Genomic DNA, 21,857 nt, shown 5'->3' with positions numbered 1-21,857 from the left:
TTTACCGTAATAGCGCCATACACGTCTAGTATGACACAGGTGGGCGTAATTACCACCTTTGAGACACGACCCGCGCGTTGGCTGTACGCGCCCTGTGATCCTTGCCTAAACACAGTGTTGCCGAGGTAATTTTAGCAAATTATAACGTTACACCATTCAATTAGCTAGTTATTTGAACAGATAGCAATCTGAGTCATTAATTAACGATTGCTAGGTAACCTTAACTGTAAAATTAGGCGTCATTTAACTTTTAGTTAAGCAATTTAACTACCAAGCTTATGACGATCTTCGTCCGCTATCTGGAGGTCCAGCTGGGTTGGATTCCTAGCGCGGTATATCTGCACTTATGATTACCCATATTTGTCTGCGGTGGTGGGTGTTGTGCCTACCACGGATGTTCCTCCTACCCGTTTCTGTGTATGTGTCCATCGTCACCAGGCTTACTGCTTAGTGTGGTAAGTGGTTGTGTTTAATTTATCAAGACGCCACACACGCTGTATAACTTAAATTGCAGTAAAGCATAATCTTAGAGACTAATAAAAATACCAGGCAAACGATTGTAAATAAAAAAATAATTCCATTGCTTCCAATATTGTTTCCTTAAATTAAATTACACCCCTTAACCTTCCTCAGAATTGGTGAAAAGCGTAAAAAAATCCATCCGATGGTTTTTGAGAGAGAAAAAGTTAATGATAACGTCAAAATCATCAATGATAAACGTAATGCCATCTAGCAAGAATATAATGTACTAAAAAGCGTTTTTTGTTCTCGTTCATGACAAGCAACTGTCACTGTCGTGTAAGTTCTGTCAGTGTCAGCCAGTTTGACAACAACGTCAACAAACAATACGATACGCATACGATACCTCCGTGAGCGACTCGGCATCACAAACTTCTCTAGCTACTTAATTTTATATTGAATTTGCTCAAAAGATAGCAATTCACAATGATTGGAGTTAGATTAAATACTTTCAACGATAATTCTGGTGAACCTGAGCAAGATGCAAATTCTGCTCTAACAGAATTAGACAAAGGTAACAGAAAATAACCTTGCAAAACAACACAAATACAAATATTAGATATATTATTATCTTTATTTCACTTCTTGCTTTTTGTCTTAGGTCTGCGATCAGGCAAAGTAGGTGAACAGTGCGAAGCGATTGTTCGTTTTCCTCGACTATTTGAGAAATATCCATTCCCTATATTGATCAACTCGTCATTCTTGAAACTAGCAGATGTATTTCGAATGGGCAACAATTTTCTACGTTTATGGGTACTACGAGTTTGCCAACAGAGTGAGAAGCACTTGGACAAGATTTTGAACGTAGACGAGTTCTTGAGAAGAGTGTTCAGTGTGCTTCATTCCAATGATCCCGTGGCAAGAGCTTTGGCACTTCGGACTCTGGGCGCTGTCGCTGGGATAATACCGGAGAGGCAGAATGTGCACCATGCTATTCGGAGGGGACTGGACAGTCATGACAATGTGGAAGTTGATGCTGCTATCTATGCCACTACTAGATTTGCTGCACATTCGAAGTAAGACCTAGAAGACACATACAACTTTTTCCGATTATAGTGCAGTAGACTCTCCAGAGTGTGGTCCATACACCTTTTGTATGTGTATTTTTTATTTTCATAGAATACCTTCCATAAAATGGCATTTTATGGACGGTATTCTATGACGAGAGTATTCAGATGATTTATTAGGTGATAGGTCGTTTAGTAATCTATAAACCTGTTTGACGACCTCGGTGGCACAGTGGTAAAGTTCTTGCCACTGAACCGAGAGGTCCCAGGTTCGATCCCCCGTCAGGTCATGATGGAAAACAATCTTTTTCTGATTGGCCCGGGTCTTGGATGTTTATCTATATATGTATTTGTTATAAAATATAGTATCATTGAGTTGGTATCCCATAACACAAGTCTCGAACTTACTTTGGGGCTAGCTCAATCTGTGTGATTTGTCCTAATATATTTATTTATTTATTATTTATAAAAAGTTTTATTATTTTATTCAGATGTTATGTTATTATTGTTATTGCCCGAGTCTTGGATGTTTATCTATATATGTATTTGTTGAGTTATTATCCCATAATACAAGTCTTGAACTTACTTTCGGGTTAGCTCAATCTGTGTGATTTGTTTGTATATATTTATTTATTGGGAAACTTATTATATACTCTCACAGACATAGAGTAGGGCTCTGAGCTGTGAAGTACTAATTTAGAGGCTACAAGAATGACACATTGTCCACCTGATGCTGCATTTTGTAAGATTTAAAAAAAATATCTCTTAATTTTTTTTTATAAGTTTTTTAAAGTTTTTTCAGTTAAATATAAGTTTTGTTTTTGCAGCTCCTTTGCAGTGGCCATGTGCAACAAGCTATCTGACATGGTGGAATGCGAGAGCACGGGGGCGGAGCGCCGCGCCAAGCTGGTGCGCGCGCTCAGAACTGTGCACGGGGGAGGTAAATAGCGCAGCATATCATTTGAACAATGCAATATGCTTTACAAGAGGGTAAATGTTGGTAAAGGGTCATGTTCCAGTTAACAAGTTTTATTTTCTTATTAAAAAAGCCCATTCGGATGCATGTAATGTGTGCAATAAAACTGAAGATTTGCTTCATGTTTTGTTGTAATGTAATCAGTACTCAAGCTAAATAAACTCCTGCGTGATCTCTGTTTGGGCAATAGTGAGATCAACATTACGTTGAACAAACCGTTGTCTCGGGAGGCCAGATGTATTTATACATTCTGGAGAGGGGTGATGACGCAAAGGCAGACATAATACCAAATAAAATGGAATTTCCCCATGAGGCTGGCATAGTCGCACCAAGCAACTGAAGCCAAACAAAAAATAGATAATAAAAAATAAAAAAATAAAATAAAAATAAATAAATAAAAATAAAAAAACAAAAAAAGAGGGTAAAGCGTATTGTATTGTTTTATATTTCTCATTCAGTGGTATTTTATTTCTCATTCATTAAAAAGCAGTGTCATTTCCTGGTTGGGGAACACCAGTAAAAGCACCAGATAGGTGATCAGTCCACCCAATCTACGTCCATTTCACCCACTTCAAAGCAAATTTTATGCTAAAATACATTTTGTCAATACAACAGAAAAAAAAACTTCCGACTTCAATAGCACAGGTCAAAAAGAAGTGGTGTAACATTCTTCAACAGCATTTTCTTCAAAGATGTGACATAACAAATGTGGATCAAACGTACCTACATTACAACCAAGTAGATAGTACATTGTACTATTATTGCCAATAGTATTATACTTGATTTTTTTTATTGGTCATCATCGCGTCCCTCAGCCATAAGAGCCCAAGGAGTACTGAAGCTCCTGCGTTCCCTTCTGGAGCGGTTCCCGTCCTCCAGCTCAGTGCGCGCCGCCATCACAGCGCTCACGCACATCGCCGCGGACACCGTGGTCCATGTTCCTGATCAGGTTGGTTTAGTTTTCTTTTTTTTTTCAGATCGTGTTTTGTTACAAATCTTATATAACATTAATTACTTTCGTGGTTAATAAATGATTTACTTTAGAATGTGTAAGTTGGAACTAATATTTAAACATTTACACAATTTTACAAAACTTTGTGAATTCGTTCATATTTTCTTTTTCGGTTTAGGTTTTGCAGAAAATTTTGTGTTTTGTACAGGTGGAACTTCTCCTGAGCCTAGCCATGAACGACGCCCGCTCCAGCGTGCGCCGCGCGGCGCTCGTAGGGCTCCGCAAGCTGGCGGCGCACGCGGCGCTGTGGCCGCAGCATTGCATACAGAACTTGGTGCAGGCTGCTGATAGCCAGCAAAGCGACCACACCATGCTGTGCTTGGAAGTCATGCAGGTATTGTTTATTTACTGGTTGGGGATTACCTACTACGGAACCAATGTTTGGCTGTGATGCTTCCGCGTGGCCCTGAAAGAAGGGGAACCCAGGAAACAGTATTTCCTGCTCGAAGTAAAGATGACATGGGTGACAACAAAATATGCCCAAGAAGATAAAAAGCAGCAATGTAGACCCTTGGCTCCGAAGCTGAAGTAGGTGGAACGAACCAGGTGGAACAAATGAGAGCAAGAAGGAAGAGGGCCTATATCCAGCAGTGAGTCAACGGGGCTGCAGGTGGTGATGATAAGAGTAAGAAGTGACTACATTAAAATTCAAATCATTTATTCAGTAATTAGACCTTCACAGGCACTTTTTCATGTCAATTATATTAAATAGCAACTTCTCACAAGTTAAAAACTACTGGCATTTCGGAACGACCACTGCTGAGAACAAATGCCGAAAGAAACTCATTTGAACAGTGTTGGTCCCTATCATGCCAGAAGGGCTTACCATTATTATTGTTTCTTGCATTTTTTCTGATAATATAACAAAGTACATAATGTACATAGTCAAAAAGTATATCAAAACAGGTTATGATTGTGATCTGAGTGCTGATAATATATATATTAATGATTGATACAACTAATTACACAAAAATATGTGAAACGACCAGTTCCCTCTGGCAGCACCCGTTCACGAGTTGACGCATGGGTCAGCCATCGCGTAGCTCAACCATAATAGAGGGAACCTCACGACCCGGCCCACGACAACCTGGCAAAAGCACACGTGTGGTCAGTGCTCCCGTTCCGATACCATTTCCCCCTTGACCTTGACTTGATTTTAAAAGTTACGTTTTCTTCGCTATTCTCACAGAAACTAGTGGAATGCCCCGCGGTTTGCGCCGCGTCCGGAGCCCTACGTACCTACTGCGCAGCCGCTGCCTTAAGCCCAGACTTGAGACAAGCGGCTATAGCCGCACATGTCTTCACAGCTGTTGTGGTTCACTGGTAAGTTGGACTTTATTGTTGAGTCATAAGGCTCTTTGTTGATTAGCATTTGTTTGGATCACTAGGTTCAAAGCTCTAACAGCTGCAAATTTTACTTTATTACTGAGCAAATAAAGTTGACATTGCTCACGAATCATATATGACATGAGTCAGATTGTTATTTCTTATATTCAAACCAGGGATCTTTCGTTTTCATGGTCTTAACCACTGGACCACCACCACCTCAAATAAGGTCATCCTTATGGCGAGATTGTCTGAATTCCGACGCTTCAGGTGTTAAGCGTCGGAAGAAACCAGGTAGTATAAAGAAATTATATGAATATGAAAAGGCTCATGAGATGAGAGAAAGTGTGTGTGTGTGTGTGTGTGTGTGTGTGTGTGTGTGTGTGTGTAAGATTATAGACTTTTGTTTCAGTTACGAAGAATCGTTGCCAGTCGATGGCAGTGATCTGATGATCGCTTTAGAAGCACTAGTGATCGCTACAGCCGCTGATAGTTCGTCCGCGAATATTAAACCTTTGAGAATGGCGTTACGATGCTTGGTGAGTTTGTTCTTTATTACTTCGAAGTAAGGTTCAGTTTCGCTTGAAATACATCTTCCAATATCAAACATTGTATGGTGTTATGGTGTGTAGGTCAGTTTGTAGTTTATTATGATGACTTAAAGTTCAATTTGGCTAGAGCTCAACATAGTTAAGAGGTTTAAGCGACCAGTATGATCGCTAAGTTCGCCCGCGAATATGAAACCTTTGAAAATGTCGTTAAGATGCTTGGTGAGTTTGTACTTTATTACTTTTATGTAAGGTTCAGTTTTGCATAAAAGACATTTTCCACTATGTATTTCAGCGTAACCTGTAAACGCCCAAACCTCAATAAAATATAATGAATACTCACGTCAACAGGTGAAGCTCTGCACAGCGGAGCCAACAGTGTACGCTCCGCGCACAGCCCTGGTCCTCGGCACTGAGCTGCAGCAGTGCCCCTGGCGCGAGGCCGGGCCGCGGCTCCTCGCTCTGCTCGAGGCGCTGGCGGCGCTGGGGGGGGGCACCTACTCCCCCCACGCCATACAGCCGGCCATGCCCGCCTTAATACAGGTGCTGAATTCAGCTATGTCTGGGTGAGTATATCGGTCAGCATTTATGTATACTATCTTTAATGTTTCAACTGCGCGTTCTAGGTTTGTTCGTTTCTATCGTGCGTCGACCGTGGCGCCATCTATCCGTAGTGTTGTAGATCTGAGAGGCATTTTTGTCGTCTTTTCCGTTTGCAGCGTTGTGCATGTGGCGTGGTAGATGTCCCCACAAATACATTATGTCAACGAAAAGGTCCCGTATAATGAGGCTCTAGTGACCCAAGCCACTAGAGCCTCATTTAAATTCAAGTTTATCGAGATACAGGTGCAGACTGCTATGACTGGATGAGTCACAATGTCAATAGATGGCGCTGGCATTAAGTTAGAACGCGGTTTAGGCAAAGATGCAATTAATTGGAATATATTTAATTTGATTAATAAGTATAGTATTCAATAACATTATATAGATAAAACATTTAAGCCTACAAAGGTATTCAATGAAAGCTAGATATAGATAAAATGTGTCTTATATTACAGGGTTATCACAATCAGTACTTTCTTGTCATACGATTTATTATCATTGGGAATGCGAAAATCTGTCACGCACGTACTCACGGCTAAACTGAGCTATATCAAATTCAAAATTCTATATTCAACTTAAGATGATATACATCACTTATTGACGTAAAAAAAAAAACTAAATCTACCGCTGACTTCCAAAGCTCAGGTGAAGAAGATTACGTAGTTATTAAATTTTTCGCCCTATTTCTAGCTGGTGTCATTTTAGAAATGATTTTATGACATTTTAGTAACCCCACCGGCAACCCATCAGAAGACGGGACAGCGTTGGTTCTGCTGTGCACGGTGCTATTCCAAGAGCGAGCGGGCGCAGCCCTGACATGCAAAATAAGTAAGTCTTGGGAGACCAAGATTATGGACACTATCAGAGGAGTGGACGGCTGGACGAGGTACAGGGTCGCTAGAGCTGCTTTGAGGTAAATATATATTTTTTTATAGCATATCATATGAATATGATAAAGCCACAATTTCCCACAGAAATGAAGTTCCATGGCTCAACGCCAATGATAAAAGAAAATAATAATAAATGTATATTAAACTAGATGTTGCCCGGGGCTTCGCTCCCGTCGGAATTTTGTGATAAAATATAGCCTATAGCAATCTTGGATAATGTGCCTTTCTAATGGTGAAAGAATTTTTGAAATCGGTTCGGTAGTTTCGGAGATTACCCGCCTCAAACATACAAACTCACAAAGTCACAAACGCGGTAAGCGTTTGTGAGTTTCACATTGCGCCAATGTACAATAAGTTTCGTTCGCTGCGTCTCACTTCGAATCGATTCGATGTTGAGGAGTGAAATGCAAACCCATAAATAATGGCCACGACCCTCATCCATGAGAAACTACAAACTTAAGAATGTGCCGAGCGCACGCAATCATCATATTTTTAACCTTTAAACAGAGGCAAATTTTGTAACTGAGTCTCGAGCTAATTATGCTTCCCTATATAATGGACTGCATTAAAAAGTATTGTAGCTTTGTATTGGACACAGTTGCAACAATCTACTAAACAAACGAAAATGGTTGCCACAAAAGTCCGTTTAGTTAATTGTGACTACATATTGTACGATAGAAAACTATATTACTTTTTAATTAAGTCCTTAATATAGCATAATTTGTCCACGCTAAATATTTAAAATTTGCTTTTACTTAAAAGAAATTGATAAATATATGATGGTGGCGCTAGTGTGCGCTCGGTACACCCTTAAGAATACAATATTTTACACAATAAATGTTAACAGATACGGCCACCATAGTCTAGCGGCAGACGTCTTGAAGCGATTGGCCGATGAGGCGCCGAGCGAATCTGCGCAGCGGTGGCTCTCGGCGTTACACAGGGCTGCCTCCAACGACGCTTTGTTGATCGAAAAGGGTTTGTGTATTCTATTATTTATTTATTTATAAAGCTACTAAAGGATTGACAGAGGATAACGTCGTAAAATCATTGCCTTATACTTATTTCTGTTTGTTCCGCTTTCACCGCTTAAAATTAAACCGCTGAACCGATTTTATTGAAATTTGGTATGCACGTAGTTAAATAATCCCGTTCAAACATGCGTTACTTATATTTTAAATAATCAACCCCAAAATGATAATACTAATTTGTCTAGTAATAAATATAAGTAATTTTGTGAAACTGTTTATATTCGAATTTATGTCTGTGGCAATACAAATAAATGCTCATTAATGTGGGGTGAAAATGCACGCGGGGAACGCCCCGCACTCCGGAATCACAAAAATCGTTTTCCACCCACAAAATTGTATATAGGCATCCTAGCGCTGGAAGAAGCCAGCGCCGGATGGGAGATAGCGAGCGGATGGGGGGGCGCACGCGCGGGCGCAGGCGCGGGCTGCGCGCTCGGGTGCGCGGGCTGCGCCACGTGCGCGCCGCTGTCCGCCGCCGCGCTCGCCGCGCGCGCCCGCGCGCTCGCCGCGCTCGCCAGGGTCGCGCGCGCCGCCCGGGCTCTGTGCACGCAGCCGCCGCCCGCCATCGCGCATTCGCACGCTCAGGTATTTCATTTGCTACTTGGGTGTAACGTATCGTGGGTATTTCAGAATGTGCTACTTGCTACTTGGGTGTAATATATCGTGGGTATTTCAGAATATGCTACTTGGGTGTAATATATCATGGGTATTTCAGGTAACATATAATGCATATAAGTATTTCTATGAATTAAATATAATTTAAATGTCGCTTTTCAATATTTTTCCTGTCTCATTGTTTTTAACAAAAAAAATTCGTAATGACAAATTAACTGTCACACAGGCTCCATATAAAATTTTGTTTTTGACGTTAAATAAGTAGCTGATTTGAAATGTTGCAAAGTAACCAATTATATTGAGTTAACTGGTTTTCCGCAGTTAAATGGTACGCACACTCTTGTTACGCTGAAAATGTCCCTCAGGATTCATGAAACTCTCTCTGTCCAACAGAACGGACGACATGAACTTTTTCTTTTATGTATAATATAATATATAATAAATAGAAAATATTTTTGAACAATTTACATTGGTCACAACAAGTGGCAGAAAACTCCTTTTAAGTATAGGGTACCTGTGTTTGGAGCCACCGTTTTTCAAATTGCAAGTAAATATACAAATCGACATGGGCTTCACATTATAAAACAAACTCAAACAAGCTTTGCGAACGTAAGAACTGAAAAATTACTTTCATTATCTACTAATAGAAATAAAAAAGGTTATTAAAGAGGTAAGTTTCCTTTTCAAAATATATAAGGTCTTCTCAATCCATATGCGCAGGCGGCGCGCGACCCGGCCGCCAAGTCCGGCGCGTGCGCAGCCTCACTGCGCAAGGCTGCGCGCGCAGTCATGAGCACGGCGCAGCGGTACTGTCGCCTCGCCAGCACCGCATTCCATGCTGACGATGCTACGCTCAGGCACCTCTACATGTATCCTTTGTTATTAAGTCCTTTGAAGCAGTGGTGGTGTAATGGTTAAACCTCTATCGAAAGGTCTCAGGTTCGTATCCTATTCGTGCCGTTTCATAGACCACCACTTGCTTCCGGTGGAGGAAAACATCGTGAGCAAACCTGCACACTGGTTGACAGTTTAGTTCCCTAGTGTGTATGCGACCACCTGCCACTAGATGGAGGTAAGTAAAGTCTGTCAGATGCCTTTAGGCGACAAAAATAGAATCTGTCACCAGTGTTAGCGATAGCACTCTATATGATGATCCTCGAAGGACATCCTTCGAGGATTCGAGACAAACCATAAACAATAGGGAACCGAACATAATATGATACACGTGTACCTATACTATATTTATAAATACTTTTATAATATTCTGGTGGTGTACAATTATAGTCTTAATGATTACATAGTTACTTATAACCAGACGTCACCAGACGTCTCGATTTTGACGGGACTCTCCTATATATTTATCACAAAAAAACCTTTATTAATAATTTGTTCTTTTTTTAATATCAAGTCCCGCAGTTTGTCGAAATAATCCCGCTTATTTACTAAATATCGGTCTCGAAATGTCGCTTAGCATAAAAAAATAAACTGGCAACCCTGCTCATAGCTTAGTTACCTTATACAGATATTGCAAATCGAACATTTCCTTACAAATCGTAGTGCTCAGCATACATACGCGCAACTGGCCCAGTTCCTCGAACGAGTGACGTCGAACCAACAGGAGCGACCTTCGGAACTCCTCAAGGAGATCAAACCCGCCTCCCTGGAGGAGAAGATCGCAATGTCCGCCAGCTACAAGTTGACCAGAATATCCGCCAACCTGTTTGATAATCCGACGACTAATCCAGGGATTACGCATAGGGTGAGTCACGACCAAGAAAAACAAGACAATAATATAATTACATTGACAATGCTTAATTATGATGTCAAATCAAATCATTTATTCAGAAATTGGCCCTTCACAGACACTTTTTCACGTCATATTCTATAATGATATTTACCAAAGCTACAAACTACTAGCATTTCGGAACGACCACTGCTGAGAAGAAATGCCGAAAGAGACTCATTCAAACAATGTTGGTCCCTACTATGCCAGAAGGGCTTACCATTTTTTAAATATTTAATTTATGTGTTTTGATGAGCACGACCATATATGAAAACAAGAATTAAAATGGGACGGTAGGAGGAATGGATCGGTAGCAAACAAACGAAACTGTACAATTTACTGTACCAACATGATTTTTCACAATTTTTACGACAATAAAACCGTGTCAAAAATGTTATTTTAATAAAAAGACAATTTCAATTTCTTTAATTTTTTTTTAAACTCAAAAAACGTTAATTTTTAACACCTCTACGTTGACTATTTTAAGAATACTTGTTGGGATCTTGCAGGGAAATGATCCCCTGCAAGGGCACAGCAAAACTACTAACTTATGTATGTAAACCTTACTAACTTAACCCATTCGGCACTTTAATCTTCAGGTTTAAATCTATCTTGACTTTTGGACGAACATTAATCAAAATTAGTGTTATTTCAACATGGACATGTTGCCATCTCATCAGGCCAGAACAGATGTCCAGAAAAAAAATTTGAAGGGTATAATTGGTCCGCATCTTGTCTTTCGGACGAATATTACGATAGGTTAAATTGAAAGTACACGTTTCGTCCGTGGATCAATTTTTGAGCAGTCCAATTGTCCCTTAACTCGCCTCGCAACGAAATCGTAATCAAGAAGTCACACCGAACGTGAATGAAGTTTGATATGAGCTCCTCCCCCCGCAGCACATGGAGGCCGTGCTGGCGGCGGTGAAGGCGTGCAGCGGGGGCGCGTCGTGGGCGCGGGGCGTGGCTGCGGGGCGCGCGGGGGGCGCACTGTGCCGCGTGTCGCTGACGCCCGCGGGCCGCGCGCCCCCCGCCGACCACGCGGCCGCGCTGCCGCTGTCGCACAAACTCGCTTTAAAATTGGAAGGCGTCGTGCTGCCAGCCACACCGCTTAGGTGAGGTTTTTTTTTTAAGTCGAGGCTGTCGTGTGTTTTTGTTTTGTTTTTATTATTACATACGTTGTTTTTTTTTCGGGGAATTTAAAAATGTTTTGTACGATTACCTGTACAGAAAAAAATATCGTTCGATGTTTGAACTTATATGTGATAGTATGTAATCAAAGTCGAAATGTCCAGCCGAAAAAAATTGTATGAAATTATATTATTCCTTTGGAGATAATATGAATTATAACCCGGACATAAATATAGATAAGTAATTAAAAATAGATAAATCTAAATACAATTCTGTCGTGTAATATCAATACTTGATGACGACGATTAGTATTCCTTTTTTAAAAGAAGTATTTAAAAGGCGGACTGGCAATAAAAAAGATATATGTTGATTTCCTATTTGTGTAGGAAACTCGAGATTTGAATAGGGGCGCCGTTATCACGCCAAAGAGTTACAATATATTTAAGCCATAGAGTTAACGAACAATGCTTCTATACTTCATATGTATCTGTTTGTTTACAGCAAACGCCAGAAACAGAGACAGGTGAAAGGAGTGCAGATCACGGTGACCGCCACGCCTCACCCGCGGACCAACGAAAAGGTAATAAATGTTTTCCATGAAGGAGCCATGATTGACATCAGATCACAAGACCGGAGATAATAATAACAACCCCTAACTGTGTCGGTTAGGTTAAGCTTGTGTCCACACAAACTATGCTGATTGCTGATAAAAGCTATGATAGCTTTGTCTCAAACAAAAAAATTACAATTGTTTTGACCGTCTCAAACAAAAAAGTTGGTCAAAACAATTGCTACTATTTGCTACCAAACACTGTTTTTTTATACAAGGTGTTTGGTCAATGGTATATAAAGCCGAAAATGGTAGATAGGGTATCGTATCCACATTCTCAGAAAAATATTTCCATGTGGAAAAAACGTCACAATAGGGAGTTAATTAAGATTTTAGATGACGGTAAAATTAGTGCAGTGCCAACCCTGGAACAGCTGATTTCATTCATCTGTACAAGTTATTGTTCATTGACCTCAGTACCAGGATTGGTGCAAATTATGATGATGAAAATTCAAAACATGGCTTTTATGCCTAAGCTCTTTGAGTCTCTGAGAGGACAATATTAACTTTTTAATTATGAAATACATGCAAGATCGCTTTTACGGAACTGTCTCTATTGGAAACGTAAGTAAAAGCAATAATAAGAAATTTTATCTTATTGAAGCAGTTCAACTTTTAAAATTATTACAAAGTAAACAATTAGGTACAATTTAGGGAATATCTCTTCTGCGAATCAGATCTTAAAATATCGTGTCCGCCTGTGTGAATGTGAAAGAAATAGGATAGAAAGAGATGGATGGAATGAAATATTGCCTATTAATTTTAGTGTCGATTGTTGGTTTTATTATTTTATTATTACCTACTCATAAAAAAGTTTGATGTGAAATCTTTGTAGTTTGTTGTTTACGTTTTTCGATTAATGAAATAAATCAATATTGATGTTAATAATTTAAAAGAAAATCTTAAGTATCGCGATGTATGGTATGGTATGAGTATTTTATTTATTTATTTATTTTACTATTACTTGTTCACACGGTGCTGCATTATTAAGTAATCTCGAAAAGTGGTTTTAGCAATGATGGTCTAACAACATACAGTGCGAAGAGTAGAAGTAGGCAAGTGGACCCTCGGCTCTGACGCGGCTGGGGAAGAAACACACCAATCTATGGTTCTTCCACATCTAGCGCGAGGAACTCTAAATAGGTACTAGGCGGACAGACATTTTGGAGTCCTGGACTGCCGGAAGTAGTTACCTATCATCAGTCGATTGAGAAACGCCGACGTGTTACTACGTGATATTTTATTTCAAATTGTTGTCGTGTCGAATCAGACTTTGTTTTGTTTTTGTTTGGTTTTTGACACTAATTAGTAGTGTACGTAGTGTAGTAGATTATGATGCTGTTTGTATGTTTGTTGGAACTTGTGACGGTGACCTATCAGCCGCTCGTCGTGGTGAGCGGATTAGTCGGACATTTCTAATTTGCCGGTCTACGCAAAATGCCTTGGTTGTTTTACTAGGACGAATGTGTTGAAGATTAGTATTGAAAGTGTTTATTAAAATTGTTTAGTGTCAAGGCGTGCACGCTCGTGTGCGCGGCGCGGCGCGGCTCGAAAATATAGAATATAAAAAAAAATACTAAACGTAGGTACTAAATGTTCATGTTCAATATTTTTTGCTGTTCGTTGCAGCTACAGGTTCTTTTTTATGTATATTAAAAAAAAAACCTACTTTCAGACGGTGGAACTAACTAATATACCGCCGGTCCTGACCGCCGTACAGACCGTCACACCGGTCCGGGATTTCTTCTCAGCCCAACAACTTGTTAGCGTGAACACGCCTGGACTGTACACGGTGGCAGTGGAGGCCGCGTTCGTTGACGAGAAGGGCGAACTGTGGAATACTGGGCCTAGGACTTCTATTGTCATCAAGGTAAGCTAATTTAGACTGTAAGCGGTCGGAATAGAGGTCATTGTCACATGTGACACATGATTTTTAACTATTTTTTCGTAATAATAATGACATGAAATAATTCTAGAATCGAGCGGGAATTGAACCCGCGCCCCCGTCTATCCGGGACAGTGCTCTTAACCACTGAGCTATCGAGCCCATGCCAGTTCGGCTGAATTAATTCACCTCTTTCCGTCTCACGCCGACGTACAGTATTTTCATCAGAGAGTAGCGGGTACTCTATACCCCACTGTTACAAGCAAGATATTATGTTTTTTGAAAATACTCAAGCATCTATTTAAATGGTTTTGTTATACCAAGGAGCGTATATGCTAACTGGATTGATTACGAATAACCAAATATGTCGAAATAATGACATTGAAAACTAGACCTTATTTGCTTTGTTATAAAGATCACATTTCCACAATATCCGCGTGCCAATACCTAAAGTTCCTGAAATTGGGCACGAGATTTGTGGCCATACCTTAATGGCAAAAATGTTATTGTCGTATGCTAGCTGTCGTATTTTTTTTTACAAATTTCAGAACCAAATTTACGAACTGCTTTGCTTGCTTTGCATTCGTAAGCGTTCTAGTTTAATATTATAGTATTTGTGATATACATCTCACTTTGACGTCAAAGAATTATTTTAAAATTAAGTCTATTCCCGACTTGCAAAGAACAGGTGAAGAAGATGCTCAACAAACTTCCCCGCAGCCTTCCGTCGAAGAGTTTTAAACAAATCTGTCTATTCTTCAAAGAGTTTTAGGAAATTCTGTTTATTTTTTAGGCTCACGAGGACCCGACCGCGAAAGGGATAGTGCAAGCGGCCAGAGGAAGATTTTAGCGGTAAATTTTCCAATCAATGTTAAATGCGGGCGAATCTACTGTTTTTTGATGACCATTTTCTATTATGTCAGTTCTCCCATAAATATATGCATAAAATCTTTCAAATCCTTTTTTATATTAAAATAAGGATCTGTGCTGTATTATATTACTATTAAAATATGCTTAAGTATCCTAAATTGTTTTACCTATTTTCACTGTCGTAACGTCTAGTTCAAAATAAAATGTCAGGCAGATTTTTCACCACTTGTTAATGTGGACTTTTTTATTCAAATCAAATATCTTTATTTGCCAACAATTTACAAAAGAACAACTACTAACATTTATAATTTAGTTCAGTATTTAGATGTTACTCCAAGTCCAAAATTAATATAAATTATTGTTCCGGTAAGTCATTTTTATTTTTAAATCAAATCAATCAAGGTCCCATTAGTATATAACATTGGTACTCTTTGGGATAATTTTAAATTTTGCCTTTAAAGGCAAAATTGTAAATTTTGAAACATACTTGTATCGATCAAAGATTTTGTTATTGTACCTAATTGGAAAACGGTTGGGTGATTTATTTATTAGTAACGAGCGGCCCGTCCCGGCTTCGCTCGGGTGAAAGCTATACACCTAAACCTTCCTCAGGAATCACATTATCTATGACAGACAGACGCGGCAGAGGATTTTGTTTTATAATATGTAAGGATAAGGATTTTGATGTATGTGATTATTTGAAATATATTGATTTTGATAAGACAAGAATTTCCTTGGTTATTATAATTCTTAGAATACGTAATTAGTCTAATTATTGCAGTATGATACTTTTATGATATCAATAATCCGATGAAATTGAGAAACAATTAGGTACATTTTTATTATATCCTTCATGATTAAATTTACTAGTTTAAGTTTAGTTACTTTTTAACTAGCGGCCCGTCCCGGTTTCGCGCGTGTAAAACATAATAAATTACACACCTAAACCTTCCTCAGGAATCGCACTATCTATTGGTGAAAATCTGTGCAGTAGTTTTTAAGTTTATCGCGAACAGACAGACAGACGCGGCTTATAATATGTAAGGAATAACCGTTTCGCTAATCGAACGATACGGCGCAGTCTACTTTGTTCACCCTTATGTGATCGATTCCACCTCATCACACCTCTCGATTTGGTACCTCTTTCCTGCTGAGAACTGCTGAGGTTCGCTCCCCATGTCGATAATTCCCGAATTCTAGAATTTAAGAATCTTAAGAATTATTACGTATTCACCCTTGCCTTTTTAGAGTGAATACGCATTTTTTGAGCTTGCGTATAACAGCTAAAATATCGTCCTTTGCTTCCCTTTGGGTTAGATTGAGGTCAAATACACTCGAATTTGTAATAAACCTAATATATGTAATTTTTTCACTCATGTATAGTAAAAAAGTAAGTTAGCGATTCTTCTCGCTCGTATGCTTTCTTAGGTTTTTTGTCCCGTATTCGCCTCGTACGACGCCACGGGAGGATATCATATCGTATAGTCCAACTCAAGGGAGCCACATGTCGAATATTATTATAAATCATCACTAATCTCTTTATAATCTAGTAGATAATGCGCAAACGCATAAATAATAATTAAAATGATTTCGCTCTCCGAATTCCTAGACTTTTAGGCGCCGGAGTTTGACGCCTAGATGTCTAGAATCTCGGTCTAGATTTACGGTATATAAAAAATATTATAGGTAATTTTAGCTATTCAAAAAAGAAGTTTGCTTCCTACCTGCGATTATACAGATCACGTCTAGACCTCCCTTACGGGGTAGACAGAGCCAAGGCTACGTTTAGCTGTATGGCAGGCTTATTGGTGGAATTGAGATCAAATAGTGAATCATATAGTGAAATGCCGTAATATAAAATTTGAAGTGAAAAAGTGTCTGTGAAGGTCTAATGTCTATATGTAATATTTTGATTTAGCTCGACACCGTGCCAATTTAGGTAAATAAAATTATTAAAAAAAACACTATATGTTATTTTATGTTTCATAATTTCAATAAGAATTATGTATTTAAAGTGAAAATATTAATGAATTAATATTTTAAATTTTCTATCTATACTATTATTATAAAAAGGTTAGCGTTTGTGAGTGATGTTTGAGGCGGGTAATCTCTGAAACTACCGAACAGATTCCAAAAATTCTTTCATCATTAGAAAGGTACATTATCCAAGATTGCTATAGGCTATATTTTATCTCAAAATTCCCACGGGAGCGAAGCTACAGGCAACATCAAGTATGTGATATTGCAATGTGGTGTAAGACACCCGAGTCATTGCTGCAGTAATGTTGACGTAAGCAGTAAGACTCACAATTCTTTGTTCACGATTAATCACATATTTACGAATATCATTTATAATTTCTGGTTATCATTAGTTCTTATCGATATTAAAGATTAAACGTTACATTTAATTATAAGTAATAATAACTTTTTATCATTTTATAGTTGCCCGGAGCTTCGCTCCCGTGGGAATTAACACATTACCTCACGTCTATAGAAATATCGGCGATTAACAAAAATATATTTTCTGTTTATTGTCTGGATACCTACGGAAGGCGAGTTAAGCGAAGTTTACCTAGTGCACTATTATCAGAAATATTTGACAAAACTAAATCTTCCAAGTAGATCACACAAAAAAATATCAATCACAAATACCTGAAACGTGGAAAACTGTTAAGATAAGATTACATTATCGCTAGATTAGTATGATGTCGAGTTCGTTTATAAAGGGCTACGGGACTTTCCAATCTAGTTTCGCCCATGTAGTAACAATGCTTCCAATACTTGCTGTTTTGGTAGTATTCTTTCTACTGGGGCACTCCGCGGCCGACCCCTCAGTGTGTGATCTTTGTGTGTGCCGCTATTCAAAAAACAATGAAGACTTCGGAGACCAAGTATACTGCTCCTATCAAGAACAAAACATACTCGAGAAGGAACTCACCCTCCCAAGCACAGTATTCTCTTTAGATCTATCGTCCAGCAATTTGACAAGAGTACACCAATCAAAACTACTCCGATCTGAAACACTCATCGAGTTATACTTGAGCAACAACGTTATATCAATAATCGAAATAAAATCATTGCAATTGCCAGAACTGAAGTTGTTAGATTTAAGTAATAATAATTTGGAATCGATAGACAAGGAAGCGTTCGCATATTTGATAAAACTGGAAGCTCTGAACCTGGCGAACAACCGGTTCGCGTCATTCAGTAATTTAGGATTTCATCATTTGAAGAATTTGAACGAGATTATCCTCGATTACAACGACTTAGGCCGGAGTTTGTTGGAGCACAATATATTTGATCGCAGCAGTTCGGGCCTGACAACTAGAGTGAGGAACATCAGCATCAGATCTATAAACCTGGATCACGTTCCGGAGAACTTCTTCGCAGAAACATACGACGTGAGAAGCTTGGTTGTGGCCGGGAATCATTTGAAGGAGATCCCCGAACTGCCGTCTACCCTGGAGTACTTGGATTTATCGGATAATCCGATTGAAGAGATAAGTGAAGTGGACTTCGCCGACGTCCCTGGACTAAGAGAGTTGAGATTAAACAACTTGTGGATAAGTAAAGTTCCCGGTTTTACGTTTTCTCCTTTGCGGGGTTTAGTAACATTGGAGCTTGAGAGAAATAAGAATTTGACTGTATTTAGTAAATGGGCATTTGGTCTAGAAGCGTTGGAGGATGCTGCAGACTTCACGTTGGAAAGCCTGTCGTTCAGTGGCTCGAGACTGTCGAGATTGGACGAGGACCTGATAGTGCCCTTCAGCCAGCTGATTCATCTGGACCTTCAAGGCAACCCTTGGGTGTGCGATTGCGATATCACGTGGGTGAAGTCACTGCAGATAGCGGAGAAAGATTATGATCATTTAAGGTATATACATTGTTTTCTTTCTTTTACTCATATTAAACAATTTGTTGTTATTGTGTCCGACGGTCATTTTATATATAGCTAAAATCAATTTAAATGACAATTGTTAAAAATGGCGCAAACAAAAAGCTTTCGTATATAAATCTGTCCATAATATTTTTTTCAGTTTTCCGTGTTAAAATACAAAAAGCAGATTAAGACACATTTACTTTATTAACGTAATGTTTTGCAATTAAGAAAAGAACTTAGGTACTAGCTAATGAATAGTATATTGCACAAGTCCTCAAAGATAAACGTTCGCGAGGTAACTTCATGTGAGATATCTATTTATCAACTCATGAAATAGATACAGGACGCAAGATTAGCGATTTATCTTATACTTTATCGTCTCATTCTACTTCGACGAGTGTGCAAATCACCACCATAATGGTACATCATTTTACAAAATACTACCCTTTTAAATAAATAATAAATAAATAAATAAATAGGGACAAATGACACAGATTGAGTTAGCCCCAAAGTAAGTTCGAAACTTGTGTTATGGGATACTAACTCAACGATACTATATTCTATAACATATACATATATAGATAAACATCCAAGACCCAGGTCAATCTGAAAAAGATCATTTTTCATGTTGACCTGACCGGGATTCGAACCCGGGACCTCCACTGTAGCAGTCGGGCATGATGACCATTAAGCCACGGAGGTCGTCAAACCTTTTATAACAAATTATTCCATTATCTGTCTAGATAAACAACCAATAATGAAAAAAACTACAGAAACAACGTAGACATAGTATTAAGTCTGCGCTATCGCATTAGGTGTAATGGTACCTGTAATGGTAGTTGAATGAATAAATAAACAAATAAAATAAAATAAAAAGAAATAAATAACAATCCAGCGTCATCAATAAAAGACATTTTCAGATGCGCCGAACCACGTGCACTGTTCAACGCAAGAATATTCGATCTCCGGAATAAGTACTTCAGATGCGAAGCGCGAAGACATCTAGTGGGCCTTCAGATCGCCATCGTAACATTCTGCATCACGTCAACAGCCATAGTCCTATGGCTTTTCGTATTTTTGCCGAGAAAAAACTATTTAAAACACTTCTATAACCCATATAAGTATACTGCCTTAACTTTACCTAATAATTATTAAGACTGAGCATTGATAACAATGTCGCCCTCGTTTGAAATTAAAAAAAGAAAGTAAAGACGATAATTAGGATTTTTCTCTTGAATGAATATTAGTAGTAAGTAGAGTGCGTGCGTGAGTATTAACTTTCTCATTACAAGATACTTTTATCTCTACGACGCACCGTTTTAAAGATATTAGCGAAAAACACAAAAGTGGGAACTTATCGTCTTTATTTAAGGCTTGTTTCAGAAATTGCAGACCTGTACGGTCCGCCCGCATGCGGGACTTCACGGCAAGCGCCCGCAGAGATCTGAGATCTGTGTGAATGGAAATGTCTGAAAAAAAAATGAATGCATGCCTGACATGGCACAAAATATTCCATTGCTGGTTTTATCTTTTATTTTTATTTATTTATTTTAATTATTAAAATTATAGAGTAATTATGATGTCATAATTTTGGTACTTAAATTTAAAATAATTTATTTTTATCTATATGTATATGTTAATAATTTATGAAAATGAGAAGAATATATTTTATAATATTATTTTTTTTTACTTTATAACTAAAGTAAATTACGATGGCAGAATTTATTTGACATTTAAAAAAGTTAAGGTATATAATATAAGGTTAGGTAGGTTATAAATAAAGTTATATAACAAAATATCTTCATTCGCAATAGTTAATTAATTAACAAATTATTGTGTCATAATGAGAAGACAGTTATGGTTAGTTACTATTAGTTCTAGCTACTATTATCTTATTTGTAGATAGGTTACTAACAATGTTGTTTTGATTTACATTTTGAATGTGTGTAATATGTTTGACACCTATTGATATTGTTTTTATTTGGAAAGTACCAAAATTATGATATCATAATTCCTCTAGAATTTTAATAATTGATTTTGCATTGAAAATTAAATTTTATTCTATGTCTCTGGCGTGTCATTTTGCGAAAGAGACGTTTTACGACAAGAAGACGTTTTGCGAAAGAGACGTTTTGCGCCTGAGCCGTGATAACGGCTGTCACAACAACGTCTACGTTATTTTAATGGCCAACGATGCTTTGTTTTTTTTATATAAAATAAGTATACACTGCGGGCGCTTCCCGCGCACGTCCCTCGTATACGGACAGACCTTATGAATTATTTGTTGACAAATAAATGTGAAACCAGCTTTATAATTTTAAACGAGGGTGACGTTGTTGTCAATGTCGCAGCCTTAAAATTTAGGTTTAAGTAGGTTTATACTGTGATAAATTTTTGAACAGTGCTTCCTACAGCACTTGTCTTTGCAATTTTATTATTTCAAATTATAAGGGAATGACGTAATGAAGGTTTTTAATCTTGATTTCTAACCAGTGATATCGATCAATCATTGTGGACGATTTGCGGGTTTACATTTCACTTCTTCATCGAATCGATTCGAAATTCGTAAGACCCAGCGAACCAATCACATTTTATGTAGTGTGGTTATCGCTGCGTCACAATGTACATGTCACGACTAACCTCTCTGATCTCTATCTGTATACAAAAATATACTTATATAGGAGTAGGTAAATGTAAATAATAATAAATAAAAGAAATTTAAATATTTAAAGAAGAAACTATTACTATATTTATTGATTATATGAATACCGAAGAAGTGGTGGCGCTCTCATTTATTAATAAGATGTTAGTTTTAGATTTATGTTTTAGATTTCGATCAAGAAATCTAAAACGCATATATTTCTTTTCTACTCTTTGTTTTCGATCAAATAAATTTGAAATCACCTTATCCAATGACATTGTTTAAATCTGTCATATCTGTAAGTATTTTTAAGTATACATATTCCTATATGTGTTTTTTTTTTTCGAGGAGCAATATATTAGTTAAAATCAGTCTCCCAAGTCTCCATAAGATAACATTCTATCTAAGATATAACGTTGATTAGTTTAGGTTATTTTGATTTTATTTTATATATATGATTTCAAATAAAAGACTTTTTTATATAATCGATTGGTATTTTATTGAAAATACAAAAGTGTACAAATAGTCTT

At 38.0% G+C, this 21,857-nt stretch overlaps 2 protein-coding genes across 2 annotated transcripts; both read left to right on the top strand.

Annotated features, from left to right (window-relative positions):
- Nucleotides 1-846: 846 nt before the first annotated feature.
- Nucleotides 847-16,149, top strand: defl (deflated). The gene is made up of 17 exons (XM_053748695.2): nt 847-1,033; nt 1,121-1,535; nt 2,354-2,466; nt 3,318-3,451; nt 3,663-3,848; nt 4,704-4,837; nt 5,253-5,379; nt 5,740-5,954; nt 6,719-6,904; nt 7,729-7,859; nt 8,256-8,497; nt 9,248-9,396; nt 10,085-10,286; nt 11,211-11,425; nt 11,943-12,021; nt 13,727-13,921; nt 14,730-16,149. The coding sequence occupies exons 1-17, from the start codon at nt 946-948 to the stop codon at nt 14,784-14,786; spliced, it is 2,868 nt and encodes a 955-aa protein (XP_053604670.1). The 5' UTR covers nt 847-945; the 3' UTR covers nt 14,787-16,149.
- Nucleotides 16,150-17,331: 1,182 nt separating this feature from the next.
- Nucleotides 17,332-21,814, top strand: LOC128671879 (leucine-rich repeats and immunoglobulin-like domains protein 2). The gene is made up of 2 exons (XM_053748700.2): nt 17,332-18,680; nt 19,607-21,814. Exons 1-2 carry the CDS (start codon nt 17,509-17,511, stop codon nt 19,839-19,841), a joined length of 1,407 nt encoding a protein of 468 aa, XP_053604675.1. The 5' UTR covers nt 17,332-17,508; the 3' UTR covers nt 19,842-21,814.
- Nucleotides 21,815-21,857: the final 43 nt, after the last annotated feature.

This window comes from Plodia interpunctella, chromosome 8 (assembly GCF_027563975.2).
Source record: "Plodia interpunctella isolate USDA-ARS_2022_Savannah chromosome 8, ilPloInte3.2, whole genome shotgun sequence".
NCBI lineage: Eukaryota > Metazoa > Arthropoda > Insecta > Lepidoptera > Pyralidae > Plodia > Plodia interpunctella.
The sequence above is the reverse complement of the archived record's forward strand: the minus strand, read 5'-3'. Positions and strand labels throughout refer to the sequence as shown.

Coding starts and splice junctions, on each gene's coding strand:
- defl (XM_053748695.2), top strand. CDS start 946: ATGATTGGAGTTAGATTAAATACTTTCAACGATAATTCTGGTGAACCT. Junction 5,955..6,718: donor CTGAATTCAGCTATGTCTGG/GTGAGTATATCG, acceptor ATGACATTTTAG/TAACCCCACCGGCAACCCAT. Junction 12,022..13,726: donor ACCCGCGGACCAACGAAAAG/GTAATAAATGTT, acceptor ACCTACTTTCAG/ACGGTGGAACTAACTAATAT.
- LOC128671879 (XM_053748700.2), top strand. CDS start 17,509: ATGATGTCGAGTTCGTTTATAAAGGGCTACGGGACTTTCCAATCTAGT. Junction 18,681..19,606: donor AAAGATTATGATCATTTAAG/GTATATACATTG, acceptor AGACATTTTCAG/ATGCGCCGAACCACGTGCAC.